Raw genomic sequence first — 13,012 nt, forward strand, 5'->3', positions numbered from 1 at the left:
CCCCTCCCTGCAGTCTATGGCTGTCCTGTTCACAGTCCACTGTGGAGGAGAGAGATAGGATATGAATCCAGTCACGCACGGCACCTATGGGAGCTATGACTGCTCATGGGTGGATAACCCATCTAAGTCACAAATGCTGCAATCTGGGCCTCAGGACCATGCCCGGCATAAACTAGGAAGGCATAGTGGCTGGAGAGAAAGGCATGGTGATCACAGGCTGGAAGTAGAGAGTAGACAGGAAGTAGAGAGTGGACAGGAAGTAGAGAGTAGACAGGAAATAGAGAGTAGACAGACAGGAAGTAGCGAGCAGACACTGGCTATATAAAACCCCCAAACCTGCTCCTAGTGATGCCCCTAGTGCTTGGTTGCTCTTCTTATCTGCTTCCACAAGTGCTGTGGGAAGGCACTACATGACTATTTAACTCAGATCACTTTTCCCACAGGCTACCCTTGAATGGCTTCCTGGTTTGCTCACAGTTAACTGTAGCCCTTACCCTAGCCCACAAGCCTCTATGGGATAAGATGGGGAAATGGCTTATTTGGTATAGTGTGGGTCACAAAAGTGTGAGAGGGGCTGGCGAGGTGGCCCAGGGGTGAAGAGCACTGGCTGCTTTCTCAGACGATCCGGATTCAGTTCTCAGAATCCACCTGGAGGCTTATAACCAGATACAGTTCCGGTTCCAGTGGGGACCCACAGCCTCATTCTGACCTCTGTGAATACTGCACACACATGGTGCATAAATATACATGCAGGCAGACACCCATATGCACAAAATAAGAATAAAAATTAAAATTAAAAAGCACCAGAACTAGTTCAATATCCGGTAGTAATAGAAAGCAGGGAACAGCAGTGTATGCCTGTGATCATGGTGCTTGTGAGGGAGGGGAGAGATGGGGAACCCCTGGGCCTCACTGGCTGAATGGTCTAGCCAAACCAGTGAATTTCAAGATCTTGGAAATTATCAGGTGGAAAGTGATAGAGGAAGACACCCAAAAGTCAATCTCTAGCCTCCACATAGATGCACATGTATATACATGCATATATACAAACCCTGTGATTCGGCTCCTGTGTCCCTGTGGTTTCCAATCACCTTTACTGCATGAATTCTCTGGTCTCTGGCTACCTCTCAGGCACAGCACAGACGGCCCTGCCTCAGGGACTTTGCAATTGCTGCTTCTACCTGGAATGCTGACCTTCTGGCTACATCAAGTCACCAAAGGGCAGTAAAGGAAGCTCGAGCCATTGTCTCTAGCTCTCAGCTCCCAGAGGCCACCATGCCTTCCCTTCTTACAGTGTAAGCCAAGATAAACCTTCTCTCCCTTAAATAGCTTAAGTAGCTTGTCAAGGGTTTGGTCACAAGAACACTAACACAGCCCCTTTCCGAGCTGTAAGCTGACCTGGCTTGGTGGCTTACCTTTCACTGTCCTTGGTGCTAGTCACCTTCATGGAAAAACACTCATTTTGCATAATAAATGTTGGTGAACTAAACCTGTGTCCTTGGAAACCAACCCAACCATCTTATACCATTCAACCTGAAGAATTAGATCCATCACGTTTAAAACAAAATAAAAGAAGAAGCAAGTGGTCCCAACACTTGGAAGGGAAGGGCAGGAGAATCAGAAGTGCGAGGCAGCCTGGGTTACACAAGAGACCCTTTCTCAGAAGAAACCAAAGGTATCTACAACTGTAATATAAAGCGAGGGAAGGGGGAGAACTGAGAAAAGGGTGTGGAGAGTCCACAGAGGACACTCTGGTCCTTCTCTAACTCCCCAGACAGCTGCAAGGAGATCCAGGGATCTCCTGCCAGAAATGGGGCCACAACAAACTCTGCCCCAGGAACTCACCAGTGGACCTGCCCACGAGGTGCACGCAGAAGCTGACCTAGCAGATCGGGCTAGGCACTCCACTTGCCCAGGCCACAGCCTGACCACAGGAGCCCTACTTACCCCTAAGGAAACTAGAAGACATGTCATCTGAAGATCTGGCTCCTGGGGTGCTGGTGAGAGTGGGGAGCAGAAAGGCCTTGGGAAGAGCAGCCACTGGCTGTCCCTCCTTCCTCCGTGGGCAGGTACATACACCCACTGAGCCCAGGGAAAGCTGGGAGTCCAAGTGAGAATCCTGACTCCCCAGGTCACTGCTTGGTGCCCTTGGGAGTGATGCCTGACTGATGCAGGATTTCCCTCTAGAGGCACACACACTATTAAATCCTTTGGCACCTATAAGACCCCTGGTGCAGAATCCAGTGCAAAGAATGTGTGCTCTGAGCTGATGGGGCCAGGATGTACTGGGAAAGAGGAAGTTGATGGGTATACTCAACAGCAGAATCCGAAGAATGAATAAAATCCTAGCTAGGGATGGAGGGAGGAAGAGAGCAAGGAAAGAAGAGATGACTACAGGGCCAGAAATGAGACTCGGGTCCCCACTCCTGTGTAGTGGGCAGCAAGGGCAGAATCAGGAAATTGGAGCAGGCCTTCCCCAGTGTCCCTCTCTTCCCTTCAAACACCCCACACCGACACCTATCTCCACCCTCATCCCCCATCCTGGCATTTGCACAGCCTCCTGAAATGCACCGACCTGTGACTCCTTTACCCTCTCAGTTTGAACCTCTGATGAGTGACAGCATACCTGTGGCCACAAGGGGGTGGCAGTGCTAACACTCACCCCTCTGTTACCTGGCCCTTTGCAGGATTAAAGTCACCTTGGCACAGGCTTTGACACATGCCCCTTGATCAATTCACTGCATTTCTTTCCCTGCACTGGAGCTGGGAAGGGTAGGCCTCAGGTTCCCTAGGTTATGCAATGGACACAGGGAAGGACTTGGATGACTTAAGCTCTGAGACCACACAGCTGGCACCCAGCTGGGCCAAGGGGATCAGCTCAGTGTCAGAGGAAGCAAGCAGGCAGGACTGGGAACAGCAGTTGACCGACTCCACCTCCCAGCTGAGGCTCAGATGCACAACAACAACTGAGCTTCAGAGGCTCCTGGATGGAGCTGGGGATCAGGCCCTGGGTCTCATGGCCCAGCTGCAGGAGCTCTGAAAAGAAGGTTCTCTGAGCCTTGGGTCTTTCATTCCAAGAGGTCAGAAGGTCTCTCCTGGTATCTTTGACTACTATGGGGCACACACAGAGAAGACATGTTCATGGGGGAAGGAGGTACCTCCCAGCAACTTCTATAGTAGGTCACCATCACTTTCCAGGGAACTGGGTCCCAGTGCCCTTCCTACCTTGAGGCTATCTCTCTTTACAGTGCTCAGAGGGACAGGGAAATACCACCAATACCCTATGGTCTACAAGCTTCAACTACCAGAGGCTAGTTCCAACCTGGCCAGCATGGCTTTTCCTTAAGACCCTTGCACTCAGATACCTACCTCTGGGAAGCTTTTTCTTGGATGTTCTTTGAACCCCGACTTCAAACCCCATTCCCCTAACTTCAGCTTTCAGTTCACGAGTTGCCCCTGGGGAAGGCTGAGCTTGCCAGCTGTGGAAGACAAGAGGATGCTATCCATTGTTGCCTTTGAAGGTTCATCTCTTCCTGAAATTCCTATTTACTTGCTAAGGTGTCCTGAATGCATCACTGAACATTTATTTAGCTTCAATTAGCCTAAATTTTAGACCAAATCCCACAACTCCTTCCAGTCTGATTTTCTCATGTCAAAAAGAGATGGTTAGCCCATGGACGGCAACAATGTATCTTTGAAGTGTTGTCCAAAACCAAGATGGAGGTGGTATGGTGGCTCCTTTGTTTTTTCTGGCCCCAACGATCAGGAATGGAGGGCAGGCAGACCCTTAAATTTGCTTCTAACTAAAGCCCAAAGGGAACTCTGATTATTGTGCCTGTTCAGATGTGTTATGTACCCTGCGCAAAGCCATATGGGTGTAATCAAAGCTTCTGAGCTGTAGTAAATTGCTAGGTAGAGGTCACCATCCAGCTAGGGATAGACCCAGATTTGAGCCCCACATCTCAGACCTGAGTGGTTGGCACACTCTGGCTCTCTGGAGTCTCCTGGAAGACCAGGACACAATTCTGACTGCTTTATTAAGAGTTCACAATGGATATTTGTTGGTGGAAGGGCCACACACATTGCAAAGCCTTTCCTGTTGTTCCCGTGACCACAAGGAAACAGGAACATCCTACACTTGGCATATGGAGAAGAGACAGGCCCAGAAAACTTAAGGAACTTGCCTCAAATCACATGGCCTCAAAAGTCTAAAACGAGGATCTCCAGGCAGACAACTGCAGATCAGACAGTCAGACACTGATAGACTGCAGTATCTAGTGGTATTCTGGCTGTTCCTAGCAGCACCCACATCTTTGGGCCTGCCTGACATGCTGGACAGATGGTCCTGATCCTGGGCCCGAGTACTGTCACAGAGTAAGCAGGGTCAGGTCCCGTAGGAGCCCCATCTTGGGAAGGCATGTAAGGCTTTGCCAAACGCAGGGCAGAAGCTCTGCTCTGGGGAAGGGGGATGAAGGCTCCTTATGTTGAAGGGAGGAACTTCCCAGCATTCCTCAACCTCACCCATGAAAGCTCTATATCCTAGAACTGGCCGTGCACACACATGTGTATGAGGACCAAAGCACTCATACATAAACAGTTACATGTGTGCCTCTGCATAGTGCTCCTCTGGTGCTCCTCTGGTGCCTGCCCCCAGCACCTAGGATGCTAGAATGCTGTGATTCCACATCTCCCATTGAGACCCGTTCTGCTCTCTGACAGGCTTTGCTGGATCTTTCCCTCAATCTCTCCACACACCAAAGGAATTCTTTCTCTTCATCTGCCTGTCTCTCTCCTATCCCTCTTTTTCCTCATGAAAGTTTGTCTCTCTCAGTAGGCCTTAAAGTCTCTGACTTTCTAGAGACATTAGAAGGTGGCCTTGACAGGGTGAAGTTTGCCTCTATGAACTAGGGCCTTATCTTGGATGCTAGCGAGTAGGCTTTGGGGATGAGTGTTGGCTGTGTGTGTAATGTATGCTTCTGCCGGTTGTGTGTGGCTGTGTGGCTGTGGGCTGTGTGCCCTGCCCAAGGTGGTGTGTCTGTTGAAGTGTATGTGCCATCTACTGATTTTGTGTATGATGTGTGATGGTTAGACATGTGTTGGGCATCTGTGTGAGTCTGACTTGTGCGTCTGGGATGCACATGCTGACTTTGTGTGTTTGCTGAAAGGTGTGCTGGTGTGTTTCGACGATGTGTATGGGTCATGTGTGTACAAGCACTTTGTAGGCTCTGCTTGTGTTCGGCATTGGGCAAGGGAATTTGTCGGCAGTTGACGTTGAGAAGAGGAGGCTGAGGCCGCGGGGTGGCGCTGTGGCGGAGGACGGCAGGCGTGTGGCCAGGGCCCTGTAGGGCCGCGAGAACCGGGGATCCGGAGCTGTCGAACAGAGTGAAGGGATCCCCCCCCAGGAGTCCGGATGCAAGCATGGGGGTGCAGAAGAGGAGAGTGAACATTTGACTGTGGGAGGTGGGGTCAGGTGCTCCCGATGGCTTGAAGGGTAGGGGGACTGTTGTGAAGAAGAGAGCGACTGGGAGGACAGGACGGAGCCGGAGCCGGGAAGAACTTGCGGCCCCGGGGGCCTGGCCAGGCCGGCGCCAGCCGAATAGTTGAAAGGCGGCCGCTGCCTCTCCTCACAGCTCCCCATTGCGCCCCTGAGGGCTCTGGCGGGGCGCAGACCTGAACCAGTCGGGCTCACCTAGGGGCCTCGGGTCACTAAAGGGGCCCCGCGGTAGGACGCCTGGTCTTCTGTAAGCTCCTGGGCGGCCTGGGTTGTCCTTCCAGAATCAGCTATCCGAGCCACGTAACCCAGAAACTAGGCAGTCTGAAATGCAAGCCCCACCCAGCCTCCCGGGCTGCGACCGCCTAAGCCTAGCTACCCAAGACCAGAGCTCTGGTGCACCAAGTCCCCGACTTTGCCCAGTGTCACCCCTTCCCAGTTATCACGCTGGAGCGGCCGCTCCAGTTCTGTGGCGTCGTCAGAAACAGAATTTGCTGAGTTTCGGTGATCTTCCCAACCAAATAAAAAAAAAAACGCAAGTGCAGACAGCCTGCCGGGCAAGGGATACATACATCCCTCTCAGGCCTCCAAGAACAGTGCTTGCGTGTGGTCATGGGAAGAGTTAAAGTCACAACTGGGGCCCAGATCACCCGTGGCTAGTTTCCCGGGACACCCACATTTTGTGCGAGAACTGTCATAGCATCCAGTGATCCTCAGCTACAGAGGCTTGGGATCAGGAACACGTAGGTTCCAAGTGAAGTCGGATCTAATCCCTACTCTGTCCCTTCATTAGTTGTGTATCCGCCACCTCTCTGGGCCATGGGAGTCCCCCAAAAAGCTGTAGAAATCTGGGTTTGAGCGAAGGAGAGACACAGCCTGCACGTACAAGTAACGTGCTCAGCACAGCAGATCCCAAGAACAGACTATTCTACCACAGCCCTCCAGTGCCCTAGATGGTGACCCAGTGCCTTCCCCCGCCCCCTGCGATCGAGACCACACGTTAGCTAGATCAGAACATTGATCCGCAAAGGACCAAGTCAAGGGCCCGCTATAGACATCACTTTCGCTTGGATAGACAAGGAACCCCAGTTATGGTAACCGCCATGAAGAAGCAGAATCCACCACCCGGCCGCAAATTTCTGCCTCACTGTGCAGCTTCCAAATCTGGACGTCAAACCAGTGGGCTGCTCAGATACAGCGAACACCTATTGAGCACTTTCTGTGTACACGCCGGGTCTGGAAAGAGAATTGGAAAATGAGAAATGGGACAAAGAAAGGGCTGCTGAAAGAAAAAAAAATTAAGCAGAAAAATGAACGGACCCGGTACTGGAAGGAAACCCCAGCCCAAGACTGCCTCCAAAGGCCAAGGCGCTTGCGGGCGGGGGTCCCAGGGAGGCTCGGGAGGGGGAAGAGGAGGCGCGCCCGCCTCGCCTGCAGCTACCGCCTAGCTGGAGCCACTGCGCGTCTGCAGAACGCGAACCGTTGCTCATTACAGCAATTATGTTGCTCTAAATTTGCCTCGACCCTAAATTGCTAAACTCAGAGGAGGCAGGAGGAGACACAGAATCCTACCCCGCCATTGCTCTATTCTGCGTGAGGAAAAGGACCCGTGCGCGCTGAGAATACAGCGCCAGTTGCAAACGCAGTCGCCGGGAATATTCTGCAGTATCCAGTGCAGGTTAACACATTCCCCAAATTCTAACAGAGGATAATGAGGATTCTCAGACCGTTTCCCCGGAGAGAAAACTGAGGTACAGCAAGATAGCATGACCTTGCCTGCATATGAAAAGGTCACACGGGCTGAGGCAGGTTAGACCACGGATGAACTGAGACCCACGAAGAGACTGCTCTGAATCAGTCTTCTGGGCCTTTCTAGAAAGGAACCCAGTATATCACGGGGTTGGGGTGTACTGTACAAGGCTGTCCCTAAACTGCTTAATCTGTGTGACTGACAGCAAGAAGGATGCACATCTAAGCTTCCAAGTGCCTCTACAGAGCATGTGGTGCGAGATCCCAACCTTGAAGGTGTGGTTATTCCATCAGGACCCAGGTCCTAGATTTGCTTCCAGAGGCCCAGAGACTGAGGGTCACTTCCTGAATCCTCCAGACTGCCCCAGTATTAGGACCAAGATCCAGCGACAGGTTTCTTCTTCTTTTAGGGAAGAGGGTGTGACAAATAGCCAGAGAAACAGAGCCATAACTCCAGATACAGCAGGCTGAAGGACCCAAGACCACCTCTGGAGCTGCTTGGAGCCAGTGCAGAACACTTCCAACGCCTACAGGAAGCTTCAGTCTCTCGCGAAATTCCCAGGCCAAACTGAGCCTGGGAGCAGACACAATTTCTATGCTTTAATTGTGGAGACCTTCATACCTTCCAAGTCCAACACCAGGTATTAGAGTTCTGGGTTCCCCCTCTTGACAGCTCTAGACTAGGTTGCCCAGGGCTCTCTTACATTTGGATATTCAATCTTCCACCATCTGGGGAAGCACCTAGATTTGATGCGACCCAAGGGGGAGGTTCGGTACACAAGAAAGTGAAGTGGGGGTGAGTGATTTTCTGTCTTTGGTATCCTTGCAGAATTTTCCCTCAAATATTAAACTTGCACTTACTCAAATATGTTTTTCTTGGAAGCCTGAACTTGACGACATTAAAAAGAAAAACCCAGTTTATGGGGGCAGGAGAGCAGGGCTGGGGCACAGGGTAGCCCCCGGTTTTCAGTAGGTTTTCAGTACTCTTCCGTGGAGCTAGGCTGGGCTAGCTGCGCAAAGCTCTTTAAGTAGCTTAGAATGAAACTTCATACACTGTCTCCACACTGGTGACTCTTTAGAAGGTTTAGCCCAGGCCCCCACCTCCACCCCTTCAGTAGGAAAAACAGGTTTGAGGGGATGGAATTGTCTGGATTAGCTGTTGACAGTCATCAAACCATTTGAGCCAAGTCACTTCGCTTTCATAGACAGTTTAAAAGGGGGGTGGGGTGGGAGGAAGAGTGGGTTATTTATTGGTAGAAAGAGCAAGTGTCTATTTCAGCTTAAAGTGAATTGGAAAATTGAGCCTAATTATCCTAGGCAATTGCTCCAATTCTCCATCTGACTGTGTTAATAAAGCAAATCTCTCCTGTGTGCCCAAAAGATGGTGGCTGTACATCTTCCTGTCACTGCTGAAAGTTGCTAGTGTAAAACTACCAAACAGGAATGCAATTGTATATGTGAAGAGAAAGAAGGGACAATAAAACACACAACTAAACCCGCAGACATCATTTCTTGTAGCTTAAAATTAATTTATTTAACAAATATAGCTATAATATAAATGATAATAAAATTTCAAATATACAGTATATTACATAGTACACACAATCCCTTCAAAAGGGATGCTTGAGAGCCACGAAAATGTACTGTTAAATAGAAACAGATTTTGGTTTTTTTGTTTTGTTTTGTTTTTCTTTTTACTTCTTTTTTCTGGTCCTGGGAAAGTCTCTTCAACCTACCTCCGTGAAGCACCAGCATGCGCCCTGCCCCCTCAGAGCAATGCTTTGCTGCCAAAGCGCTTGGAGTTTGACAGTGGAAGGAGCTGGGCTCCTTGCTTTCTATAGGGCTGGGCTCATCTCTTGAAGCACCAAATAGCAATTTCTCTGTGCAAGTCCTGCCTGGTTTCAGGACCGGAAGCAGCTGATGGAGTCTCATGGCCTCTAGTCCTTTTGGCCTCTGGTCTCCTTCAGCCTCTAATTCTGCTGGGGACCGCGGATAAATCTCTTGGCCTCTGCACCCTTAGTTTCCACATTTATAACTTGCGCGTGTAAATCTAGATTTTTCTCGAAAAACCTAGACACTTCCGACCATTCTTTTTCTTCCCAGAAGGGGTCAGATGAGGAAGAAGGAGGTTTAGGAAGCCATGACCAGGAGGAAGTGTGTAGCAAGGGGTTTAAGAGAAGGGACCAGGTGGTATAGAGCAGCAGAGCTTCCTAGGAAGGACTCCTAGGACTCTGCTCGAAGAGGTGGCGGGGAGGAGGGGATGGCACCACAGGGAGGTGACTCTGGACCCACCTAAGTCAGGTGGTACATGCTGTAGCCTACATGGGCAGTGTAGAGTCCCACGGGCGCTACAGGCAGCGCGGCGCGCTGGAAAGGGCCAGAGGCACTGTAGAGTGAGGCGCCCGCAGCTGCAGCCACCGCTGCAGGACCGCCAAGAGGAAAGGAGAGGCCGAAGGCAGCAGGCGGCAACATGGGCTTCGCGGCCATCTTCAGCTTCTCCAGCTCCGCCTCCTGCAGTCTCTTGGCCTTAGCGCGGCGGTTCTGGAACCAGATCTTCACCTGGGTCTCGGTGAGGCTGAGCGAGCTGGAGAATTCCGCGCGCTCGGCAATAGACAGGTACTGCTTCTGGCGGAACTTGCGCTCCAGAGCCAGCAGCTGAGCCGTGGTGAAAGGCGTCCTGGGCTTGCGGTTGGTCTTGTGCTTGCGTAGGGTGCATGCCGGGGGACTCAGCCGTCCTAGGGGGCCAGGAGAGAGGAAAAAAAAAAGCAAGGAGTTAAAGATAGTCTTGCCGGAGTATTTTACTAAGGAACAGAAAACATTCCGGGCATTAATTTTGTTCAGACGCGTCTGTGCTGGACACTGTGAGGCACTTGAGAAATATTTTCTCTTGCCTGCTAAAATGCTAGATGAAATCTAAGCATGTTCAACGCTGGAATACAGTTGGGCAGAGACAGTGCCAACCTGCCTTAAAGTCAAGCCTTCCCCACCAGGTGCCTCTTCTGCGCCTCTCACAGTGGAAAGATGAAGGCTGGGGGCAGGGGGTGGTCATAAAACACTCAGGGGCCCTTTGCCCAGCCCAAGGTCACCCAGGTTTCATACCATAGAGTTACACTTTGTATTTGTGCCCGACAAATGCACCGCGTTGGGGCTAGGCCTTTGCATCGCATAGAATGGATCTTGAAACTCCACACTTTCTATCAAACAACATGTTTCTCCTGGACACTAGGGCCAATCAAACTAGAGAGCCATCCAAGAGGTTACACTGTGACAATTCTAAAATATGTATGGAGCTGTTTATGTAGGTATCTGCCATTTCAGTTGCCCACGGTTTTCCCTACAGCCTCTCCAAACCTCAGCGCCTGGGACCACATCAAGCATAGTGTGTATCGGGAGTTGGGGGGGGGGGGGCAGGGTCCCCAGTCTGACGAAACTGGTAACATCCACCTGCCTTCTTTCAGTTTCCTGAGTAAAGCTTAAATCTCCAACAGAGTGCTGTCACTGTTGGGCAGGCCTAGTTAGAGGACCAGTTTCAGTCCTGCTATGCCTAACAAAATCATTACAGGATAAAACAAACACGCCCCCCCCCACACACACACACTTGGTTATTGAGAACATCTTCGGGTTTTGCCTAACTATGCATTTTTTTAAGCTCTGATAAAATAATAATCCTTTGGGCCCTCAGACCACCAGGATGTGAGTCAAACGAAATCTCCAGTTAGCATCCCCACTTCTCTCCCAGCTCAGACCATGGCAAGTCCGGGAAGTTGGCCCCACAGTCCTTTTCCACCAGGCCGCCCTAAAGAAGGGTGGGTTCATAGGGAAATGTCACTTTGGTCAGCAGCAACAGCCCGGCTCTGGGCCACCTTCCTCAAGCGTTAGGCCCAGGGAGGGGCTGTCTTTTCAAAGACGTTTAATCCCCAGATAAAAATCGTTCCTCAGCATCACGCCATTGAATTTGCAACGCTATTATGTAGGGCGAAATAATCGGAGGAAACGAGGAAAACTTGGGAATTTCCCGTGCTCCTGAAATATCTTCGAGCGGGTTCGCTGGAGAAAGGAAGCCTAAGGGCCGCAAGGACCTAGGACTATCCTGGAACATGTCGCTGGCTGCTGGGTCCGCTTCGAAAGCCTGGTCCAACACATTCGGACACTATAGCAAAGCGGTTAATAGGGAGCTCTTTTGGCTGCCTTGTCTCCACCACCACCACCACCACCACCACCATCCCCCACTAGTCCGCGATTGTCCCCTCTTGCTAAATCATCCACCCTTCCAAAACACCAAGTTTCTGCTTAAAATTAGATGCGCGGTGGGGCAGGAGTTTTGCATAGCTCCGGAACCCTTTGAGAGGTTCTTTAAATGGGGAGCGCGAGGTTACAGCTGTCTACCAGTAGAAAGTGAAACTCCGCAGAGCTAGGATGGACTGGCCGCAGCGCCTATCCAAGTTGAGGTGCAAAATAACCGAGTTTAGGGTCAGGTGGAGGAGCAGGGCACCCCTGGTGTCCTGATACCGGAAGAATAAGAGGGTCCACGGACACCCGCGCGCTACAAGTGAAGTGACAGGCTCGGAGGCACTGCGCCAAGGCAAGGAGCGCGGACTAAGCTTTGCCTGCTTTAGGCCTCTAACTCTCTTCCTGGGTGGGAGTGGGAAGAGGCTCAAAGGCGGTCTTCCCGCCAACGCAACCTCTGCACGGCCTCCAGGTACCCAGTTGCAGGTACGCCGACGCCCGAGACAAGCCGGCGCCGGCGCGCGGCCTGGCGCCCTCGGGCCCCACACCCCCTCTTGGCCCCTTCGCTCTCCATCCAGGTCTGGCTACTTACTGGCTGGGGGCGGGGAGAAGCGGGGACTCTGCATCCACGGGGTCCGATCTAGTTTCTCGGGGCTTTCGGCCTTCACCAGAGCATCTTCTGGCAGCTTGAGGAGTCCCCCGACTGAGAAATGACCGAGAGGCCGCGGCGAGGAAGGCGCATCCGGGGCGCCCAGAGACCCGGGCCGGGTGCCCAAGTGCTGCACCGAGCCACCCGCTGCCTGAGCCCCTTCAGAGGCCACCAGGACGCTCTCCTTGGCCCCGGGCTTCCTGTGATCGGCCATGAGGGCCTCCACGCTGAAGGGCAGGAGTGAAGCGGGCACTTTGGGCTTGGCCCCCTCCTCATCTGTGCCCATGGCGGTTGCGGTGGCAGCAGCAGCCCCGGGGGCCTGGCCAGCGCCTCCCCCAGCAGGCTTGGCGAAGGCAGAGTCCTCCACTTTGACACCGAGTGGCAAAGAAGTCATAGCAGCAGCCGGGGCCATGCAGAGCCAGACCCCCCCTCCAGCCGCAGCTCCGGCCAGCCCTGGATCATGGGTTTCGGGCGGGCTGGGAGCGCGACGGGCTTCTGCGAGCTCCCGGGTTCCTGGCCCGGCCGGCTCTCGCGCGCGAGCCTCCTGCGGCTTCCCCAGAAGGCCAACTCGAGCGAGCTGGGCCTGGATCCCTGCGCCGCTCAGGCCGAGCTCCCAGGCGCACTCGCCGGCTCCGGGTCCGCCGCCGCTCCCCTGAGAACTTGTTAATAAGGCAAGGCCAGCGTGGCAGCGACCAATCAGAGCGCGAGGGGGCGGGCCCGGGAAGAACCATTGGGCCGTGCTCGTGCCCCGAGGCGCGTTCGGCCTAGGGGCGCTCCGGGAAGGGCCCGACCCGCACAGGCGGGACAGAGCCGGAGGTACCTGGGGAGCCTTTCCGCCTAGTTAAGTCGGGTGGGCATCGGTCCGGCTGGACCCCCACACTCCTGGATGTGGATTC

The 13,012-nt window shown here is 52.7% G+C and overlaps 1 protein-coding gene across 1 annotated transcript; it reads right to left on the reverse strand.

Annotated features, from left to right (window-relative positions):
• Positions 1 to 8,931: 8,931 nt before the first annotated feature.
• Msx1 (msh homeobox 1) lies at positions 8,932 to 12,753 on the reverse strand. The gene is made up of 2 exons (XM_021163656.1): positions 12,060 to 12,753; positions 8,932 to 9,975 (listed from the first exon to the last, which is right to left on the reverse strand). Exons 1-2 carry the CDS (start codon positions 12,526 to 12,528, stop codon positions 9,533 to 9,535), a joined length of 912 nt encoding a protein of 303 aa, XP_021019315.1. The 5' UTR covers positions 12,529 to 12,753; the 3' UTR covers positions 8,932 to 9,532.
• Positions 12,754 to 13,012: the final 259 nt, after the last annotated feature.

This window comes from Mus caroli, chromosome 5, assembly GCF_900094665.2.
Source record: "Mus caroli chromosome 5, CAROLI_EIJ_v1.1, whole genome shotgun sequence".
Lineage (NCBI taxonomy): Eukaryota > Metazoa > Chordata > Mammalia > Rodentia > Muridae > Mus > Mus caroli.

Bases quoted from the DNA above. Each gene is read 5' to 3' on its own strand.
- Msx1 (XM_021163656.1), bottom strand. From the start codon at position 12,528: ATGGCCCCGGCTGCTGCTATGACTTCTTTGCCACTCGGTGTCAAAGTG. The intron at 9,976-12,059 runs GTAAGTAGCCAG...CTGGCCCCCTAG, and splicing joins CTTCTCCCCGCCCCCAGCCA to GACGGCTGAGTCCCCCGGCA.